This window comes from Pongo abelii, chromosome 19 (assembly GCF_028885655.2).
Source record: "Pongo abelii isolate AG06213 chromosome 19, NHGRI_mPonAbe1-v2.0_pri, whole genome shotgun sequence".
Lineage (NCBI taxonomy): Eukaryota > Metazoa > Chordata > Mammalia > Primates > Hominidae > Pongo > Pongo abelii.
In genome coordinates, this window is record NC_072004.2 from 48,253,202 (window position 1) to 48,275,497 (window position 22,296).

At 42.0% G+C, this 22,296-nt stretch overlaps 1 protein-coding gene across 2 annotated transcripts in view; it reads left to right on the forward strand.

Moving 5' to 3' along the window:
• Window positions 1-8,823: 8,823 nt before the first annotated feature.
• The window catches only part of CCL2 (C-C motif chemokine ligand 2), a 33,293-nt gene continuing 19,820 nt past the window's right edge, over window positions 8,824-22,296 (forward strand). The window contains exons 1-3 of one of the 2 annotated variants that reach the window (NM_001132340.2): window positions 9,022-9,163; window positions 9,960-10,077; window positions 10,518-11,001. In NM_001132340.2, coding sequence (NP_001125812.1) covers window positions 9,088-9,163; window positions 9,960-10,077; window positions 10,518-10,623 — 300 coding nt within the window. In that variant the 5' untranslated portion in view covers window positions 9,022-9,087 and the 3' untranslated portion in view covers window positions 10,624-11,001. Of the gene's footprint in view, window positions 9,164-9,959; window positions 10,078-10,517; window positions 11,002-22,296 lie in introns of those variants that run through there. The other variant, XM_054535171.2, reaches the window with a different exon arrangement.

Here is a 22,296-nt window from a genome sequence, read left to right on the forward strand (position 1 = left end):
AACATCCTTACAGTGTCCCCAGAACCTTGAGGACCTATTCAGTCAAGCTGAGAAAGCTCTGCTGCTAAATTTCAAGCAAAGTGGAAGCTGGGTAACCTGACCTACTTACCAGTGGCCAGGACTCCTGACTGCCATTGCTTCTGTCACTGTCCCCAGGGTACCTATGGATCACTGGCCTCACACCACCTAAAGATTTTCCTGTTCCTTGCTCTCATGGTACCTCCTCCAGCCTTGGCCACAGTGTCATCCTTGGGCCCCCTAGGTTTCAGCCTCTTCAGTTTGCACTTGCGTGTTTGGCTGTTGCTCTCAAAGCAGGACTACTGCATCAACATGGCAGGTGCAGAGGTCTTCCCGCCTCAATCGTCACCCACTGACTTCTCTGACATGGCCTTGAACTCAGGCGACCAATCCAGTTGGAACCTCCCCACACTCTCCGTGTCTAATAATTTTGGACTCAGAAGAAAAAGCCTCAATTTCTCTCCTCTCAGGAGGTCTCTTGGTCCTTGAGCAAATGTATCCATTTCTTCTCTTATCTCCAGTCTTTGGGCCCCCAAAGGTTTTTTTCTCCCTTTCTCCAGGACAATGAGTGCCTATTTACAAGTGCCCGTTTCTACTTGAAAAAGGTTTCTATAAACTAAGAAGTGTTCCCTAGGGACAAAAGAAACTGGCACTCCTGTTGGAAAATGTTAAAATCTAGGTCACCCGCACTTCCCCCAACAGACACATACACACATTCACACACACACACACCCACACACACAGCTTGTCTGCACTCTAGCACTGGCACTGACACTAACGCTATAATCCTGGGCAACTTTATTTCCCCATGTTACATTAAGCAGTGGTGCAGGGATTTTCAACTCTGGGATCTCTATGACACCTCCCACCTCTGATTGCTTCCTAATTTACATATTTGTTGAGCACCTGATGCTAGGTGCTCATGCTGGTGATGCAGGAGTAAACTAGACAGACAAAAGTCCATGCCCCACATTGTCTGACACCTATACGCCTGCTGTTCGGACTCCATTACAAACAGCTCCAAGGGGAACAGTGCACTTGTAAAGTTTCTCTCATTACCATGGCCGCATCTGTGAGCAATAAATAAGTTGCAGAGTTGAAGTATTTGATAATGCTTTGTTTTTAACTCCCTCCACTTAAGTCAGAGATGTGTGTGCTTTGGAAAACTATTTCCCCTGACTCACTAGACAAATACTATTTGCATTTTTATTCAGCTTCCCTCTTCAGACTCTAATTTACAGTAAAGGCAAGAGGATTTTTGAATGGAGCCAGTGCTTTGCAATGTGGGGCTCCACCAGCTAGCCAACTGAAATCATTAATAAAGAAGCCTTTTTAAGTGGCTGAAGTTTCCCCTTTTTGGCATGCAATATTTTGCAACCAAGCGGAAGAAACATCATCCGCAAAGAAGAATCCATGTGGCCCCTGAAAATCACTATCTCTGCTAGAGGCTCCCCACTCCCCAGTGCTCCCCTTAGCCCTGCCACTCTCTCTCCTCCAGATGGAAAATGTGAGGAACTCAGACAACCAAAAGTCTTGCTTCTTTACTAATTTCCCTGTCTGACATTAAATCATCCTACAGTTCAGATATCTGGGGGAAGTGACTTCAGATTCTTGAACTGTTAATAATTAATTTAAATGATATTCATTAAGAACCTACGACATGGAAGATACTGTACCACGTGCTGGTGTCCAGCATGGGCAAAGGCCTCAAGGTGGAATGAAGCTATGGTGTGTTCTAGAAGCAGAGAGTGGTGCTGAGGGTGACATGAGGTGAGGAGACAGGAGAGGGCCTGGCAGGGTGGGACCTTCTGGTGAGAGCTGGCTGCTGTGTGAGGAGCTGAGGCCCTGGCTTGATTCTGGGGTTACCTTCTTTGACCTTCAGCTTTTTGTCATGGGCAGACAGAATGGGGATGAAAAAAAAGCTTAGGAAATGGAAACCTCCCTATGCATTATATAATAAAAATGGCCAACACATTTTCATAGCAAGAAATAACAGCAGAAGCTTGCACTGGGCATCAGGATTGTAGGCATCCAATGCCCAGAAACTGGCATGTGCCCTGGGACATCCCCTGAGAAGGCATGCCACGAGCCCTCAGACTGACACAGCTCTTTACAAGTTGCTTACAGAGCACTCTTGGTTTATTAATTCATACAAGTCTCATGACAATGTCAGAAGCAGCTGTCTTACTAATCCCCTTTGACAGAAGAGGCCCAGAGAGGTCAAGGGAATTGCTCAAGGCCACACAGCTAGAAAGAGGCAGAGCCAGGCCTCTGGCCCTGGTGTTCTGACACCACCTGGGGCTCCTTCTGTTATTCCATGCTACCTCTTCTTTCTCTTCCGTATTCTCTTCTCATTCCCTTCCTTCTTATTTCTTTCTTCTTATCTGCCTGTACTTATTCCTGTTGGTGCCTCCCAGCTCAGCCAGCATAGCCCTCTCTTCAAATACCCCATGCTTCATTCTGGGGTCCCAAACACAGTCTGACAATCATCTCAGGGGGCTGTGGGAGGACATAGAAAAATACAGCTTTACATAGAAAAAAAATGCAGATTGTAGCCAGGCACGGTGCCTCATGCCTGTAACCCCAGCACTTTGGGAGGCTGAGGCAGGTGGATCACCTGAGGTCAGCAGTCTGAGACCAGCCTGGCCAATGTAGTAAAACCCCTTCTCTACTAAAAATATAAAAATTAGCCAGGCGTGATGTCATGTGCCTGTAGTCCCAGCTACTCGGAGGCTGAGGCAGGAGAACCTCTTGAATCCAGGAGGTGCAGGTTGCAGTGAGCAGAGATAGTGCCACTGCACTCCAGCCTGGGTGACAGAGTGAGACTCTGTCTCAAAAACATAAAATAAAATAAAAAATGCAGACTGTGATTCAGCAGGTCTGGGTTGAAGCCCAGAACTCTCTGATAAATTCTATGGCACTTAACTACTTGGAGGTCATGGATGCCTTTGCTAATCTAATAGAAGCTACAGACCCTCTCTCCAGAAAAATGCACAATAACATAAATGTGGATGACAACCCCTGATGGATCTGGGAGCCTATCCAAGGGCCACAAACAAGAGTCCTGGTCTGGACAAAATGAGCTGCTCACTATTTTCCCACCTGGCCAGCATTTCCTACCCAAAGACAAATGTTAAGGTTGTTCTAGCAGAGCCATGCACCAGCAGCAGTATCATCACCTGGGAACTGGTTAGCAATGCAAAACCTCAGGCCCACCCCAAACCTACAGTCAGAATCTCTACTTTAGCAAGATCCTAAGGAGATGGGTAAGCACGTTACAATTTGCAGCCTCTATAAGTTTGCCCAAAATGTGAGCCCTCCTTCACCCACTGATCACCAAGGTTCACAAATCTGCCCAACCCTTGAGCCCATCTTAAATGTACCATCATGAGCCTTCCCGGGGCCCCTCAGCTGGGACTCTCACAGCTCTGTATCTTTTTGGTTAATGCAATTATTCTGTTCCCTTAGATGACCCCAGCACAGGTGCTAAAGGAGTCAACAAAAGGCTATTGTCAAAGAAGTGTTTCTGTCTCCACTCCATCTGATCTCTGTTTCCCTAAGACCTGCCCGTCCCCCTCTCCCAGTTCGGCACCTTGACCCCCTCATCACACTGCTCAGGCCGCTTTGTACAATGCAAGCCCCAAATGAGGAAAGCATTTTCTCCCCCTGTGTGTAACACGAAAGTGCTGTAGAGTGGCTTATGCTGCCTTTAGCCTAAGAATTTACTTAACTCCTACCCCCGACCCACATCAGTCTCCTCCCACTAGGGCTCAGGTGCTAATCTGTGAGGGCTGGCTCAGAAGACAATCTAAAGAACAAGCCTCTATGGTACATGTGCGCAACGTGCAGGTAAGTTACATACGTATACATGTGCCATGCTGGTGCGCTGCACCCACCAACTCGTCATCTAGCATTAGGTATATCTCCCAATGCTATCCCTCCCCCCTCCCCCCACCCCACAACAGTCCCCGAAGTGTGATGTTCCCCTTCCTGTGTCCATGTGTTCTCATTGTTCAATTCCCACCTATGAGTGAGAATATGCGGTGTTTGGTTTTTTGTTCTTGCGATAGTTTACTGAGAATGATGATTTCCAATTTCATCCATGTCCCTACAAAGGACATGAACTCATCATTTTTTATGGCTGCATAGTATTCCATGGTGTATATGTGCCACATTTTCTTAATCCAGTCTATGATTGTTGGACATTTGGGTTGGTTCCAAGTCTTTGCTATTGTGAATAATGCTGCAATAAACATACCTGTGCATGTGTCTTTATAGCAGCATGATTTATAGTCCTTTGGGTATATACCCAGTAATGGGATGGCTGGGTCAAATGGAATTTCTAGTTCTAGATCCCTGAGGAATCGCCACACTGACTTCCACAAGGGTTGAACTAGTTTACAGTCCCACCAACACTGTAAAAGTGTTCCTATTTCTCCACATCTTCTCCAGCACCTGTTGTTTCCTGACTTTTTAATGATTGCCATTCTAACTGGTGTGAGATGGTATCTCATTGTGGTTTTGATTTGCATTTCTCTGATGGCCAGAGCCTAAAGTATAATAATAATAATAATAGTAAAAAAAAAAAACAAACAAGAAAACCTAAAAAGGGGAAAAATATATATATATATGTACATATATATATATGATGGAATACTACTCAGCCATAAAAAGAAATGAATTAATGGCATTTGCGGCAACCTGAATGGTATTGGAGACTACTATTCTAAGTGAAGTAACTCAGGAATGGAAAACCAAACACAGTATTTCTCATTCATATGTAGAAGCTAAGGTATGGGGATGCAAAGACATCAGAATGACACAGTGGACTTTGGGGACTCACGGGGAAAGGGTAGGAAGGAGGTGAAGGATAAAAGACTACAAATAGGGTTCAGTGTATACTGCTTGGGTGATGGATGCACCAAAATCTCAAAAATCGCCGCTAAAGAACTTACTTATGTACCAAATACCACTTGTTCCCCAAAAACCTATAGAAATAAAAAATATGTTAAAAAGATGAGAAGCAAAGAAAAACAAATTTTAAAAATAAAAGAAATAGCACAATTACTTATTTAAAAAAAAAAAAAAAAAAGAACAAGCCTCCTGCTTCCTCAGGCATCACTACTCCTCACCACCATTACCCCCACCCACCAACTCAGGCCACTTCTCTTTCTGTTCTAATATGCTATGCCCATCGCCACCCCTATTCCCATGCTCAGGAATATTCTTGGCTACTGCATGCAATTAGACCAGGGGCAGATCCAATCCAGAAAGCAAGAAATCTTAGATGCTGGAAGCTTGGGGTAAGTACTGATCAGATTTATTCCTAAATTCAGTCCTACTTTCCATGGATTCTTATTTTAGCAATCTCTTCTGAAAAGCAAGCATCATGTCTAATTCACTTCTCCCTCCCTATGCAGTCCTCTACCTGGTGCTCTGCACAGGGTGTGTGCTAATTGTATGAATGTTATAATAAAGAGATAGTGCAGTAGATGACAAAGGGCACTACATTGAGAGCCCAGAAATAAGCAAACCAGCACAAATGTAGCCATTCGTCTTCTATCTCACCTTGAGCCTGTCACTACCCTGTTCATGGCCTCAGTCTCCCCATCAGAGAAATAGGTAGATGGTCTCTAAGGTCTCGTTCATTTTCTGACATTCTGTGAAAAATTAAGGAAAGATTTTCGTCCTTGAAAGGAAAGGGATTGCAGAGTAGCGGCCCTGGAAAAATGGGCTCTATTCTACCTGGAGCTAGCCTGGAGGAGAGGCCTTGAGAGGGGGTTGTCTAGAAAGGACATGGTGAGTGCAGAGCTATGGTGCATCTCTCTTGAAGGCTGAGCGAAGGGAGCACCAGCAAGGGAGCCTGCACTAGGTGGGGGGGGACAAGTGAACCGCAGAAGTTGGTGGGGGCCCAGGCAGTGGCTTCAGATCTTTCTAGAGAGCTCACTTTTACTTCCTCTTTTCTTCACCCCTGACACTGAGTGGGAGTCTGCAGCGATGACCAAGGTTCATGCGGAGGATCCTGGTGGTGGGGTCAGACCCCGGGAGGAATGAAGAAAGCATTATTCACCAAAAGGAACTTTTCCATTCTTTATCTATGAGTTGATAGAGAGGAGGCCCCGGGGTAACTGAGGATTCTGGACAGCATCAGAGCATTGACCCTTACTTTCCCCATAGCCTCTCTGGGGGCCTTTCCCTTGTGTGTCCCCAAGCAAGAGTCCAACCCAGGCCTGTGCCAGAGCCTAACCCAGGCGTGTGCCGAGATGTTCCCAGCACAGCCCCATGTGAGAGCTCCCTGGCTCCGGGCCGAGCATCTGGAATGCAGGCTCCAGCCAAATGCATTCTCTTCTACGGGATCTGGGAACTTCCAAAGCTGCCTCCTCAGAGTGGGAATTTCCACTCACTTCTCTCACGCCAGCACTGACCTCCCAGCGGGGGAAGGCACCTTTTCTTGACAGAGCAGAAGTGGGAGGCAGACAGCTATCACTTTCCAGAAGACTTTCTTTTCTGATTCACACCCTTTCACCTTCCATGTGTTTACTGTCTGATATATGCAAAGGCCAAGTCACTTTCCAGAGATGACAACTCCTCCCTGAAGCAGAGACATGCTTCCAACACTCACAAGCCTGTGTGAACACTCAGTCAGCAAAGCTGGGAAGTTTTTCTCTGTGACCATGGGCTAATTGGTCTCCTTCTCTGGATTGTGGCTTTATCAGATAAAAACAAGTGGTCATGCCACAGGATGTCTATAAGCCCAATGATTCTGGGATTCTATGAGTGATGCTGATGTGACTAAGCCAAGAGAGACTTGTTTAAAGATCTCAGCATCTTTCAGCTTGTTAACCTAGAGAAAACCTGAAGCATGACTGGATTATAAAGGGAAATGGAATGCGGTCCACCAAGTTCATGGTAAAGGATGCACTAACAGATTAGAGAGAGGTTTCCCCTGATATGAGGAAAACTTCATGGAAGATGAGGTGAGATGGCCTAGGAAGAAATTCCTACACAAAGTTGCACAGTCGCTAGTCCTGGAAACATTTTATTCATTGGATAAGAATGGATTGAGGCATGAGCAGAGGACTGAGCCAAACACAGAGAATTTTCAACACTGGTTGGGGAGAAAAGGAGTAACTAATGAGATTCACGCAGAACAAGAATAAGGCTCCTCAAGAGGCACAAGCAAAGCAGGGCTCGAGTTGATTTGTTCTCTCTTCATCCTGCCTTTTTGTAATTCCACCAGAGTCTAAAATGGCCACTCCATAGAGTCTCTGCTCTGGGGTTCTCCAGGAAACCAATATCCATCATGAGACATCAAGTCTAGTCCCAGGAAGAAGAGATTCTGGAATCGAAACATCCTGGGTGGGAGTCTCAGCCACATCTACTATTCTGTCTCAGTTCCTGGACAAATAACTTCAGTTTTAACCTAACGAAAGCTGGGTTGGTTGGAGGACTAGGCAGGCAGCACTGGAAAGTATGTCAGCACCATACCTGACTCCCTGAATGCACTCAACAATGCCATTACTGACTGCTTACTAGGAATAAAACAGTCATTTGTTGAATACAACCCGTTTCTTTTTACAAGTGTAGTGAAAAGTGTTTTCTTTCAAGAATCCCCATGCATTTATAGACATTGCCTCAGTGGCCCTTTATGAAAGACGAGTCACTAGTCTTTGCATGCCCATTGGGGCAAAGACACCTCAAGGCTCAGAAGGAGGAGGCAGTGGGCTAGGAGAATTGAGAGATCAGAATTTTAAACTCAGCTCAGCCATTAACATGCCTCAAGTACTCCTATCATATTTGTAAGAGAAAAGAGTTCACTGAAATGAATTCTAAGGTCTTTGGGTTTTTATTAGTATGCTTCTGTAGTTTCTGAGGAAATCTAAGGCACAACTGAGGAATGAAGCCAGGCTTTCCAATTCCCGAAATACTCCTCCACTGCTTACTCATGTCCCCTGGAAATTAAGAAGGAAGCCAGGAGAATAGCCGCCATAACCAGGGAAGAACTTCTTGTCCACTGCTGCCTGCTATGCTAGCAACAGCCTCCTAACTCGTAATGACTTAGCCATGAGGAATGTTTCTAGATTCTCCTTTAGCTGTCTGCCCATTTGGAAGATGCTGAGGACAGAGAGAGGACCCAAGCAGGCAACTAGTTGGAGGACTTGTGCACGTTTCCTTCCAACAGTATGTCAGAGAGGTGGCAGCCCACTGGGGACAGGGCTGCCTGGGTTCTGTGCTCGAGGGGACCTTGAGCAGGCTATTTAACCCTTCTGTGCCTCAGTTTTCTGATCTATAACATGGAAATTAGCAATCCCTACTAGATAAAGTTGGGGAATTTACAGAGTTAATATTTGTAAAGGTCGGAGAATATTCCTGGCAGAGTAAGCGCTCTGTGAGTGTGACACTGGCATTTCTTCTGCAGCACTACATGATGTCTACGGCTTTGTCCAAGTCTGAAACCCTAGAACTCTTAGAATTCATTTCAATGTTTACACAATCCTACAGTTCTGCTAGCCTTCTATTATGCTACTATCCCGCATTTGAACGAGCAAATGGATTTAATGCATTGTCAGGGAGCTGGCCAAAGCTTGAGAGCTCCTTCCTGGCTGGGAGGCCTCTTGGACTGTGGCCTGAAGGTAAGCTGGCAGCGAGCCTGACATGCTTTCATCTAGTTTCCTCGCTTCCTTCCTTTTCTGCAGTTTTCGCTTCAGAGAAAGCGGAATCCTTAAAAATAACCCTCTTAGTTCACATCTGTGGTCAGTCTGGGCTTAATGGCACCCCATCCTCCCCATTTGCTCATTTGGTCTCAGCAGTGAATGGAAAAAGTGTCTCGTCCTGACCCACTGCTTCCCTTTCCTACTTCCTGGAAATCCACAGGATGCTGCATTTGCTCAGCAGATTTAACAGCCCACTTATCATTCATGGAAGATCACTCCTCCTGCTTGACTCCGCCCTCCCTCCCTCTGCCTGCTTTCAATAAGAGGCAGAGACAGCAGCCAGAGGAACAGAGAGGCTGAGACTAACCCAGAAACATCCAATTCTCAAACTGAAGCTAGCACTCTCGCCTCCAGCATGAAAGTCTCTGCAGCACTTCTGTGCCTGCTGCTCATAGCAGCCACCTTCAGCCCCCAGGGGCTCGCTCAGCCAGGTAAGGCCCCCTCTTTTTCTCCTTGAACCACATTGTCCTCTCTCTGAGTTATCATGGACCATCCAAGCAGACGTGGTACCCACAGTCTTGCTTTAACGCTACTTTTCCAAGATAAGGTGACTCAGAAAAGGACAAGGGGTGAGCCCAACCACACAGCTGCTGCTGGGCAGAGCCTGAACTAGAATTCCAGCTGTGAACCCCAAATCCAGCTCCTTCCAAGATTCCAGCTCTGGGAACACACTCAGCGCAGTTACTCCCCCAGCTGCTTCCAGCAGAGTTTGGGGATCAGAGTAATCAAAGAGAGGGTGGGTGTGTAGGCTGTTTCCAGACACGCTGGAGACCCAGAATCTGGTCTGTGCTTCATTCACCTTAGCTTCCAGAGACAGTGACTCTGCAGAGGTAATGAGCATCAGGGAAACTCATGACCAGGCATAGACTATTCAGAGTCTAAAAGGAGATTCATAGTGGGGCTCCCCAGCTGATCTTCCCTGGTGCTGATCATCTGGATTATTGGTCCATCTTAATGACACTTGTAGGCATTATCTAGCTTTAACAGCTCCTCCTTCTCTCTGTCCGTTATCAATGTTATATACCCATTTTACAGCATAGGAAACTGAGTCATTGGGTCAAAGATCACATTCTAGCTCTGAGGTATAGGCAGAAGCACTGGGATTTAATGAGCTCTTTCTCTTCTCCTGCCTTCCTTTTGCTTTTTCCTCATGACTCTTTTCTGCTCTTAAGATCAGAATAATCCAGTTCATCCTAAAATGCTTTTTCTTTGTGGTTTATTTTCCAGATGCAATCAATGCCCCAGTCACCTGCTGCTATAACTTCACCAATAGGAAGATTTCAGTGCAGAGGCTGGCGAGCTATAGAAGAATCACCAGCAGCAAGTGTCCCAAAGAAGCTGTGATGTGAGTTCAGCACACCAACCTTCCCTGGCCTGAAGTTCTTCCTTGTGGAGCAAGGGACAAGCCTCATAAACCTAGAGTCAGAGAGTGCACTATTTAACTTAATGTACAAAGGTTCCCAATGGGAAAACTGAGGCACCAAGGGAAAAAGTGAACCCCAACATCACTCTCCACCTGGGTGCCTATTCAGAACACCCCAATTTCTTTAGCTTGAAGTCAGGATGGCTCCACCTGGACACCTATAGGAGCAGTTTGCCCTGGGTTCCCTCCTTCCACCTGCCTTCCTCCTCTAGCTCCTATGGCAGCCCGTTGGTGCAGAATGGGCTGCACTTCTAGGCCTTCCTCCTTTAGCTCCCATGGCAGCCCGTTGGTGCAGAATGGGCTGCACTTCTAGGCCAAAACTGCAAAGGAACTTCATCTAACTCTGTCCTCCCTCCCCACAGCTTCAAGACCATTGTGGCCAAGGAGATCTGTGCTGACCCCAAGCAGAAGTGGGTTCAGGATTCCATGGACCACCTGGACAAGCAAACCCAAACTCTGAAGACTTGAACACTCACTCCATAACCCAAGAATCTGCAGCTAACTTATTTTCCCCTAGCTTTCCCCAGATACCCTGTTTTATTTTATTATAATGAATTTTGTTTGTTGATATGAAACATTATGCCTTAAGTAATGTTAATTCTTATTTAAGTTATTGATGTTTAAAGTTTATCTTTCATGGTACTAGTGTTTTTTAGATATAGAGACTTGGAGAAATTGCTTTTCTTCTTGAACCACAGTTCTACCCCTGGGATGTTTTGAGGGTCTTTGCAAGAATCATTAATACAAAGAATTTTTGTTTTAATATTCCAATGCATTGCTAAAATATTATTGTGGAAATGAATATTTTGTAACTATTACATAAAATAAATATATTTTTGTACAAAACCTGACTTCCAATGTTTTCTTGAAGGAAACTACAAAGCTGAGAGTATGAGCTTGGTGGTGACAAAGGAACATGATTTCAGAGGGTGGGGCTCACATTTTGAAGGAATGGGAATGTGGATTGGCCCGGGTCTTCTCCACTGGGTGGTATCCTCTGAGTATCCATAGAAGAATCTTTATGGCAGGCCAGTTAGGCATTAAAGCACCACCCTTCCAGTCTTCAACATAAGCAGCCCAGAGCCCAATGACCTTGGTCACCCATTTAGCAAGAGCCCAACCCCCATTCCTTTTCTAACAGACCCTGACCCCTGCATGCAATTCTTCCCTTAACATATTGCAACTGCCCCCTAACTGGGCTACCCACCCCCCAATCTGTACCTCTCCAATTAATACCCCAACCTGGAGTAATACAGACACTGCCAGTATTAGGAAATAAGGAAAGAGTTAATCACCATAGATAAGATGATTAGATTGAAGTTTCATAGAGATGATGAGACTTGAACTTATTATTTATGAATGAATAAGGCTTTTCTAGAAAAATTATAGGATCATTAAGAAAGGAGAAAGAAGAGTGGGAGCAAATACCTGGAGGTAGAAATGGTGATGACATGTACATCAAGCGGGGAGAAAACCAATGAATCAGATGTGAATTCGGGCCCACACCAATGTCAAGGGATGACAAGTTAGAAAGGAAGGTTGAGTCAAGGGATTTGAATGTTAGGGTGAAGAGTTAGTACTCAACTCTGTAGGTTAAAAGGAAACGTTGAGAATCTTCAGTCCAATGACGAGGGATGTGCCATGTTTAGAGATTCAGAGATAAGTTTCAGGAAATGTAACTTATAGATTTTATACATACACAGAGAAATAGGGACTAGTGAGAAGCTATTGCCATGGTCCAAGCAAGAGATGATGAAGGCCTAAATATGGAGCCAAAGAGGCAGCAATGGAGAAGAATGAGCCATGCAGGGTGAAATGCTGCATGTTGTAAATGGAGGAGAAAGACCTGTGACTTCAGATATGAAAACCTCATCTTCAACCCACATTTTAGGGGGGCAGCTTCCCTGAAACCAGAATGTGTTTCCATCCATTACTATCCCCCCATCCCAATCTCAGGCACCTGGAATCATCCATTTAAACAGATGAGCCTCCTGTTCCTAAATAGCCACCTAAAGTGTGTATTCGTTTGCATGATATTTGTCCCACCTGTAAAGCATTTGGCCTGCCTGGGCACCCACACCACCCCAACACTCATGAAAGCAGATGTCTTGCTCTGTTGAATAAACTGCATGGTTCTTAACTTCCCAGTCTGGTGGGGAAATGACCACTGTGTCAAGCTAGAGCAGGCAGTGCTTTTGGCAGCATGAGGTACTGGGGACAACTTTGACTGGCAAGAAGCACACTCAGGTTCTCACCCTGCATCCAGCACTGACTCGCTTTGTCAGTCAGGATGGGTCGGATATTCTGAGCCTACATTGATCATACAGGGATGATAATGTGTTACAAATAGGAACCCAGAGGAACTTAGGTTCCCTTTTGGATCTGGGAGCACATCTCTTGGAAAACTTCCATTTCTACTAACTGGAGTTGCAGAGGGAGAGAAGGGATTCTGCTTCTACATTCCTGGGCCAGTCCAGGGTCCCTGAATCAGACTGCGGAATCCCTTCAAAGCTCCAAGTACCCTGATACATCAGTCAGCAGACAATTTATTGACAGCTATTTAGAAAACTCACTGACCCTTACTCCAGGTCAAGCAGCCCTCCCTGCCTCTCCTCTACCCCTACATTCCCTGGCCTTGATCACCAATCAGGAGTGAAATCTCAAATTGCAGTAGATGCCAAGAGGCAAAAAGAGGACAGAATGCAAACAAATGAGACCTCATCATATGGCTTCCGAGCAGCAGCCCTGTGACGCCAGGCAGATTTGAGGCAGACAATCTGGGAGGAGAAGAGGCAGAGAAAGGGGGGATCCACATGCTCAAACCCCAAATTAATCTGCTTACATTCCCCTTGCAGGTCACGTCTCTTCATTTTCAGGAAGTCTTGACTCCATACTGTTTTCCACCCAAGGATGGAATTCCTTGCATGATGAAACTGAACACAGGGCATTGGCAGTGGTGAGACTCTGTTTTACAAGAAAGTGCCAAGTGCAATGCATTCATTTCCTGTTGCTGCCAACAGTCAGTTCCAGGAAATCTAGGCTTTTTATGTCATGCTCAAAATTCTTCCAGCCTATGCTCATTATTCAAATCCAAAGCCACATCCACATCTGTAGGTGTTAGTTACAGAAGCACCATATTTCCAGGTACCAAAATCTGTATTAGTTTCTTATTGTTACTGTAACAAATTACCATAAGCTTAATGGCTTAAAACAACAAAAATACATTGTCTTATAGTTCTGGAGGTCAGAAGTTATCATGGGTCCATAGGGCTATATTCATTCCTTCCAGAGGTTCTAGGGGAGAATCCATTTTCTTGCTTTTTTCCAACTGCTAGAGGCTACCTGAATTCCTCAACTCATGGTCTCTTCCTGTATCTTCAAAAACCTCTCTGTCTCTCTCCCTCTCTCACTCCTTTTCTTTCATAGTCACATCTTGTCTCTGACTCTGACCTTCCTGCCTTCATCTTAAAAGGTGATTATATTGTGATTATGCTGAGCCCATCTGTATAATCCAGGATAACATCTTCATCTCAAGATTCTTAAGTTAATCACATTTATAAAATTTCTTTTGCTATGTCAGGTAGCATACTTATAAAGCATAGGGATTTGATTAGGATATAGGCTTTTTTTTTTTTTTTTTTTTTTTGGAAATGGAGTCTCGCTCTATTGCCCAGGCTGGAGTGCAGTAGCACAATCTCAGCTCACTACAACCTCTGCCTCCTGGGTTCAAGTGATTCTCCTGCCTCAGCCTCCCAAGTAACTGGGATTACAGACATGCACCACCACACCCGGCTAATTTTTGTATTTTTAGTAGAGATGGGGTTTTACCATGTTGGCCAGGCTGGTCTCGAACTCCTGACCTCAGGTGATCCACCCACCTCAGACTCCCAAAGTACAGGTGTGAGCCACCGAGCCCAGCTACAAGGATGTGAGCATCTTTGGGAGGGGGACACTACTGAGACAATCACAGCCAGGAGCCAGGTGAAGATTTACAATAGGTAGTTGGACACTAAGACCTGGCCTTTGAGATCTGTATCTGGTTTGGTGACCAGATTGTCAGGTAAACTTCTGCAAGTCACCTTTTATCTGTGGGTTCATAGGCTGTGGATTTAATTTGTGCATTAAATGCTTCCTAAGCGACCTAAGGTACATTAGAGTCACCTGAGGTCTTTCCAAAACATCACGACATACTCAAAGGTTCTGATTTAGAATGTTACATTGCGGGGAAGTCTCCTCTTCCCATTGCTGTATTTTATGAGTTCCCTAGAAGATGGATACTGATGCACAGATGAGTTTGATGCCATGTGCTCCTCAGTTCTCTCATATCCAGGTCATTGGAGCCGACAGCCAGTCCTGGTAACCTCTGGCTTGGGTTTTCATAGTGTCCTTTGTTCTGACCTAGCCTTGACCAATTTACAATCGGGAACAAAAGGGAGCATAGAGTCGAGACATTTAGGACATTGTAAAGTTTGAAATACAACTGTTTCACCATCCCAGGCAGTGGGATGGAATTTTTAAAAATGATTTGAACAAGAAAATATCCATAAAACCTTTCAGTTTGACAGAGTGGCTTCAGGAAGAGAATGGGTTAATAATATGGCATTCCCATTCTAGCCCGGGAGCCTGATCCTAAAAGACAGTTATGGGTTGGGTGTGAAGGAAGCACAGAAATATGCCAAGTACTATGAGTGGAAAGAGATTTTACGTGTCTTTACTGGCAGATTGGAAAAGTGCTAGTAATTTTTTGAGAAAATTATGTTGCAAGGAAAATCAGAAGCCAAGACTGAAAAAGCCTTTGACTATTCTATCTATAAAACAACTTCCGAATCTTCCATGAGCTAGAAACAAGCCATGACAGCCACTGAATGAGGGCATGTCCACTGAGTTCCATGTACAGTGTGGCCAAGGAGAAGAAATGGACAATCAAGGGCCTCACAGAAGGTGGATCTGGGGCCCCAGACAAGGAAGCCCTTCCTGCAAGTGAAATCAGAGCCCCTGTTCCTGTTCTAGGAAGAGTCCCTTTTGATGTCTGCCTAGCAGTATATCAGAATTGCTACAAATCAGTCATTGCTGTGTGTCTCTCAGTCTTCCTTGTCCAATGAGAATGTTTATTTTAAGCATCTTGTTCCTATTCCACCTTGTAAATGAGTGTTTAAATTGAGCAGATAAATTGTTCATTTTTTAAAAGTACTGTCAATCTTTCATTTGGAGGCTATAAAATTCATTTCCATAAGGTATCATTATCTCTTTTTTAAAGTTTTTAATTTTGAAAAATTTTGGTTAAAAAATGCATACCATGAAATGTATCATATTTACCATTTTTAAGTGTATACTTCAGTATTGTTAATGTTAATATACTTAACGTTGTTGTGCAACAGATTTCCAGGATGTTTACATCTTGTAAAACTGAAACTGCATACTCATTAAACAATACCTGCTCATTTCCTCCGCTGCTCAGCCCCTGGCAACCACCATTCTACTTTCTTCTTCAATGAATTTGACTACTTTAGGTACATTCTATAAGTGGGATTATACAATATGTGTCTTTTGGTGAATGGTTACTTTATTTAGCATAATGTTCTCAAGGTTCATTTATGTTAAGGCATGTGTCAAAATTCCCTTCTTTTTTAAGGTTGAATAATATTCCGTTGTATGTATATACCACATTTTGTTTATCTGTTCATTCAGTGATGGACAGCTGGGTTGTTTTCATCTCTTGGTTATTGTGCATGATGCTGTTCTGAATGTGGATATGCAAATGTCTCTTCCAGATTCTGCTTTCAGTTCCTTTGGATATATACCCACAAGTGGGATTGCTGCATCATTTGGTAATCCTATTTTTATTTTTTTAAGATCTACCATATTGTTTCCATAGTAGCTGCACCATTTTACATTCCCACCAACAGTAAACAAAGGTTCCAGTTTTATCACATCCTTGTCTTCGCTTGTTATTTCCTGTCTTTTTGATTCTAGCCATCCTAATGGAGGTGAGGTGATACCTCCCTATGGTCTTGATTTGCAAGTTTCTAGTATTAGTGATATTGAGCATCTTTTCAGATGCATGTTGGTCGTTTGTATATCATCTCTGGAAAATGTATATTGAAATCCTTTGCCTATTTTTAATTGGGTTATTTGTTTTTTACTGTCGATGCTGTAGAAGTTCTTTTTTTTTCCTTTGGAGACAGAGTTTCACTTTGTTGCCCAGGATGGAGTGCAGTGGTGTGATCTCAGCTCACTGCAACCTCCACCTGCCGAGTTCAAGCGATTCTTGTACCTCAGCCTTCTGTGTAGCTGGGATTACAGGCACACACCATCACACCCAGCTAATTTTTTGTATTTTTAGTAGAGACTTGGTTTCACTACTTTGGCGAGGCAGGTCTCTAACTCCTAGCCTCAAGTGACCTGCCTGCCTCAGCCTCCCAAAGTGTTGAGATTACAGGCGTTAGCCACTGTGCCCAACCTGAAATTCTTTATATATTCTAATGTTAACCCCTTATCAGTTACATGATTTGTAAATATTTTCTCTCATTTCATAGACTGACTTTTCATTCTGCTGATTGTTCCCTTCAATACACCAAAGTGTTTAAGTTTGATGTAATTCCATTTATCTATTTTTGCTTTGGTTCCCTGTGCTTTTGGTGTCATATCAAAAAAACCAGCCAAGCGCAGTGGCTCACGCTTATAATCCCAGAACTATGGGAGGCTGAGGTGGGCAGATCACTTGAGGTCAGGAGTTCAAGAGCAGCCTGGCCAACATGGTGAAGCCCCATTTCTACTAAAAATACTAAATTAGCCAGACTTGATGGTGAGTACCTGTAATCCCAGCTACTTGGGAGGCTGAGGGAGGAGAGTCACTTGAACCTGGGAAGCAGAGGTTGCAGTGAGCTGAGATCGTGCCATTGCACTCCAGCCTGGGCAAAAAGAGTGAAATTCCATTTCAAACAAGAAAAATTGTCAAATCCAATATCATAAAGATTTCCCCCTACTTCCTTCTGGGTGTTTATAATTTTACATCTTGCATTTAGGTCTTTGATCCATTTTGAGTTGAATTTTATATATGGTATAATATAAGGGTCCAGCTTTTTTTTTTTTTTTTTTTTGAGACGGAGTTTCACTCTTGTTGCCCAGGCTGGAGTGCAATGGCGTGATCTTGGCTCACTGCAACCTCTGTCTCCCGGGTTCGAGTGATTCTCCTGCCTCAGCCTCCTGAGTAGCTGGGATTACAGGCATGTGCCACCACCAGGGCTAATTCTGTATTTTTAGTAGAGACGGGATTTCTCCATGTTGGTCATGCTGGTCTTGATCTCCTGACCTCAGGTGATCCACCCACCTCGGCCTCCCAAAGTGCTGGGATTACAGGCGTGAACCACTGCTCCCAGCAAGGGTCCAGCTTTAATCTTTTCATTTGGATATCTAGTTTTCCCAACATCATCTGTTTAAGAGACTGACCTTCCTTTACTGAGTGGTTTTGACATTCTTGTCAAAGATCATTTGACCATATACAAGAGATTTTATTTCTGGGCTCTCTATTCTATTCTACTGGTCTATATGTCTGTCTTTATGCCAATAACACATTATTTTGATTACTGTAGCTTTGTAATATGTTTTGAAATTGATAAGAGTGAGACCTTCAAGTTTGTTTTTCTTTTTCAAAATTGTTTTTGACTATTTGGAATGATTTGATATTCTATGTGAATTTTAAGATGGATTTTTCTATTTCGGCAAAGATACCATTGGGATTCTGACAGGATTGCACTGAATCTGTAGATTACTTGAGTAGCATTGTTAAATTGTCAATCTCAACAATATTAATTCTTCCAATTCATAAACCTGGAATGTCTTCTTATTTATTTGTATCTTCTTTAATTTTGGGCAATATTTTGTAGTTTTTGTTGTTCAAGTTTTTACTTCTAAATATTGGTTAATCCCTAATATTTTATTATTTTCAATGCTATTGTAAATGGAATTGTTTTATTAATTTTCTTTTCAAAGTGTTTATCATTCATGTATGTAAAATGTCTGATTTTTGTGTGTTGATTTGTTGTGTTGTATTTGTACTCTGCTGAATTCCTTTATTAGTTGTAACAGTTCTTTTGCATGTGTGAAATTTTCAGGGTTTTCTACATAAAAAGTCATATCATCTGGAAACAGAGATAATTTTACTTCTTCCTTTCCAATTTAGATGACTTTTTTTCTTGTTTGGTTCAGATGGGTCTCATTCCAGTACCATATTTAACAGAAACGACAGAAGCAAGAAAATGCTTTCAGTCTTTTTCTATTGTGTATGATTTTAACTGTGGGCTTTTCATACATGGACTTTATTACTTTGAGGTAGTTTCTATTTCCTCACTATTTTCCTAGTTTGTTGAGTATTCTTATCATGAAAAGATGTCAAATTTTGTCAAATGCTTTTTTTGTCATGAGTTGAGATTATAATGTAATTTTTGTTCTTCATTTGGTTAATGTGGCATATTACATTGATTGGTTTTTGTATGTTGAATTATCTTTCCATTCCAGAAATAAATCCTACTTAGTGATGGTATATAATCCTTTTAAGGTGCTTTTGAATTCGGTTTGCTAGTGTTTTGTTGAGGATTTTTGCATTAATATTCATCAGGGATATTTGCCGGTAGTTTTCCTTTCTTGCAGTGCCTTTGTTCAACTTTGGTATCAGGGTAATCCTGGCCTTATATAGTAAGTTTGGAAGTGTTTCCTTCTCTTCAATATCTTAGAAGAGCTTGAGGAGTATTGGTATTAAATCTTCCTTAAATATGTGGTAGAATTCTCTAGAGAAGCCATCTGATTTTGAACTTTTCTTGCTTGGGAGGTTTTTGATTACTGATAAAAGCTTTTTACTAGTTATGGGTCGGTTCATATTTTCTATTTCTTAATAACTGTGTTTCTAGGAATTTATCCATTTATTATGGTTATTCAATCAGTTGGCATATAATTATTCATAATATTCTCTAATAATCCTTTTTATTTCTGGGGCATCAATTGTAATATTCCCTCTTTCATTTCTGATTTTAGTTGAGTCTTCTCTCTTTTCTTCTTACTTAATCTAGCTAAGGGTTTGTCGTTTTTGTTGATCTTTTCAAAACAACAATTTTTAGTGTTGTTGATTTTTTCTTTTGTTTCATTTATCAGTGATCCATTCTCTATTATTTTCTTCTTTCTGCTAGCTTTGGGTTTAGTTTGTTCTTTTTCTAGGTTCCTCAAGGTATGAAGATAGATTGTTCATTTCAGATCTTTCTTCTTTTTTAATGTAAGCACTTACAACTATAAACTTCCCTCTTAGCATTGCTTTCTCTGCACCACGTAAGTTTTGTTATATTGTGTTTTTAACTTTTTATTCTGAACAAACTTCAGGCTTACAGAAAAGTTGCAAAAATAGTACAGAGTTTCCTTATATTCCTTGCTCAGCTTCCCTTGATACTAACCTCATACTTTCTTCATGTCTTGTAAACTTTGCTGTGTTTCTGCTCCATATATCTTCTGCAGTATGGCCTCTGAGTCAAAGGGGCAACCTCATCTGAGTCAAGTCATCCTCATAGTTAAGGGAGGGTGGAGGAATTCATGAGAATATTAACTTCTGCTCAGAGATGACATATGTGACTTCTGCTTACACCCAACAGGGCAAAGCTAAATTACTGGTGCACACAGAGAATGTCCTCACTGGGCTGAAAGACCAAAATCCCACGAAGGCCCAGAATAATTCTCATCTCAAGTTCTTGCAGGACTTCTAGGACTTCACCTGTCCTTTCTTTCTAAGACACTCATCTCCTTTCCTTATATCCAATGCAGTATTTCCTGAAAGTCAATCCCCCTTTCAATGTCTCTGTTTTGAAAAAACAAGACAGATTTAGGAACAACTTGTTCATGAAGCTATCAGTATCAGTTTGAGTCCCTCCTTAGTATCTCTTCATCCACTACCCATCCTTATTTCCTAATATTAATAATAATGAGAGCCAGTACTTACTGAGCTCTAACTGCATTCTGATTATTTTCATTTCACTTTCAATTTTTAACTCATTCTTCACAACAACCAAGAAAAGAAGTTACTTTTATTATCTCTACTGTTACAGATGTGGAAACTGAATAACAGATAGAATACCTTGACCATGGTTATGCAGGAAAACCAGGCAATGATGCAGGCAACCATTTCTTAATCATGTCGTTCAACTGCCTCTCCTGGCACTGAGCAGCAAATGCCTTTCTCTGCCTCCTATTTCCCAAGACATTTTGGTCCTTGTTCAGATAACATAGAACAATGTGGCTCAAAGGAAACCTCAGCCTATCAAATTCACACCTGGTTAAATGTAGCGTATGGATGGGACCATTACCTGAATCTGTGCTCATGGCAAACATTGCATGCCAGTCACAGCACCATGAACTCAAACTCAAAGCAAGGTCTCACAGTGCTTTCCAGGACATCTCTCTGGGCTGCCCTCACTAGTCAAAAGAGTTGATACCTGAATAGCACCCTATAAAGTCTATTGTCTATGGTGCACATAACAAAAGAGAATAGTGGTTACCTCTTGGCCCCTGGTGACCACCATTCTATTTTCTGCTTCTATGAGTCTGACTATTTTATGTACCTCATATAAGTGGAATCATTCAGTATTTGTCCCTTTGCAACTGACTAATTCCACTTAACATAATGTCCTCAAGGTTCATCCATGTTGTCACAAGTGGAAGGATTCCTTCTTTTTTAAGGCTGAATAATATCCCATTGTGTGTATATACCATATATTCTTTATCCATTCATCTATTGATGGACACTTATGGTGTTTTTATAATTTGGCTATTTTGAATAATGTAATTACAAACATGGGAATGTAGTGGCATGCCATATTAAAAATACTGAAAGAAAAAATCAATAAACAATTCTAGACAAGGCAAAGCTACCCTTTTCAAAAGTGAATAAGAAATGAAGACATTCCAGCCTTCCAAAAAATACTAAAGAGAGTTCTTCAGGCTGAAGCAAAAGATCAGTAAATGATAATTCAAAGAAATAAAAAGCATTAGTAAAAGTAACTACATAAGTAAATATAAAAGACAGTATAAATACTTTTGTTTATTTGTTTAAAATTATTTGTTTCTTGTATCTGATTTAAAAGGCACATGCATAAAGCACTAATTATAAATCTCTGTTTAGGGGGACACAATGTATAAAGGTATAATTTGTTATCATAACAATGTTAAGATGAGGAGTGGCATGGAGCTACATAGGATCAAATTTTATACGCTATTGAAATTAAAATATTAATCTGAAATAGGTTGTTATAAATTATGATGTTAATGATAATCCCCAGGGTAGCCATTAAGAAAATAACTCAAACATATATAATAAAAATGGGAAATACAATGGTACAGTAGAAAATATTTATGGTTCATAAAGTAAAGTAGTAATTAAAAAAGTGAGGAACAAAAGAGACATAAATATATAAAAAAGGGAAAATATCAGATGGTAATCCTCCTTCATCATTAATTACACTAAATGTAAAAGGGTTAAAAGCCCCAACTAAAAAGCAAAGGTTGAGTAAATGAATTTTTAAAATAAACCAACTATATGCTATCTATAAGACACATGTTGTAAATTTGAAATCTCAGACAGTTTGAAAGTAAAAGTATGGAAAAATCACCCCATGGAAATAATAATCAAAAAAGAGCTAGTGGCTATACTGTTAATAATATCAGACAAATAAATTTTAAGACAAAAATTGTCACTGGAGACAAAGAAGGACATTCTTTTGTGACTAAGTGTTAAAAATACATATTTTTTAATCTGGAAGGAAATTAACCACTTACATCTTCTGATGTTGATAATGTACAACAATATTTTTTTAATAAGTGTTTCTAATTTTGCCATATTTTCTACAACCAGCTGATATTGTTTTTAAATTATTTAAAAGTTTTTACAAAATTCTGCAACAATTCAACAGCCTCTTATTTTTACCATTCCCAGGTCTTGTGGGTGACAGGTACAGGCCTTTCCATCATAAACATAAGCAGGCATTTTCTCTGGGATCTTAGGCAGGGACATCTTGGGGTACTTCACTTAAGGATTTTCTGAAGGAGAAAGGTTAAACCAACTGGAACCCATGAGTACTTCCTTGAGCTGCTGACGAGACAGATCCA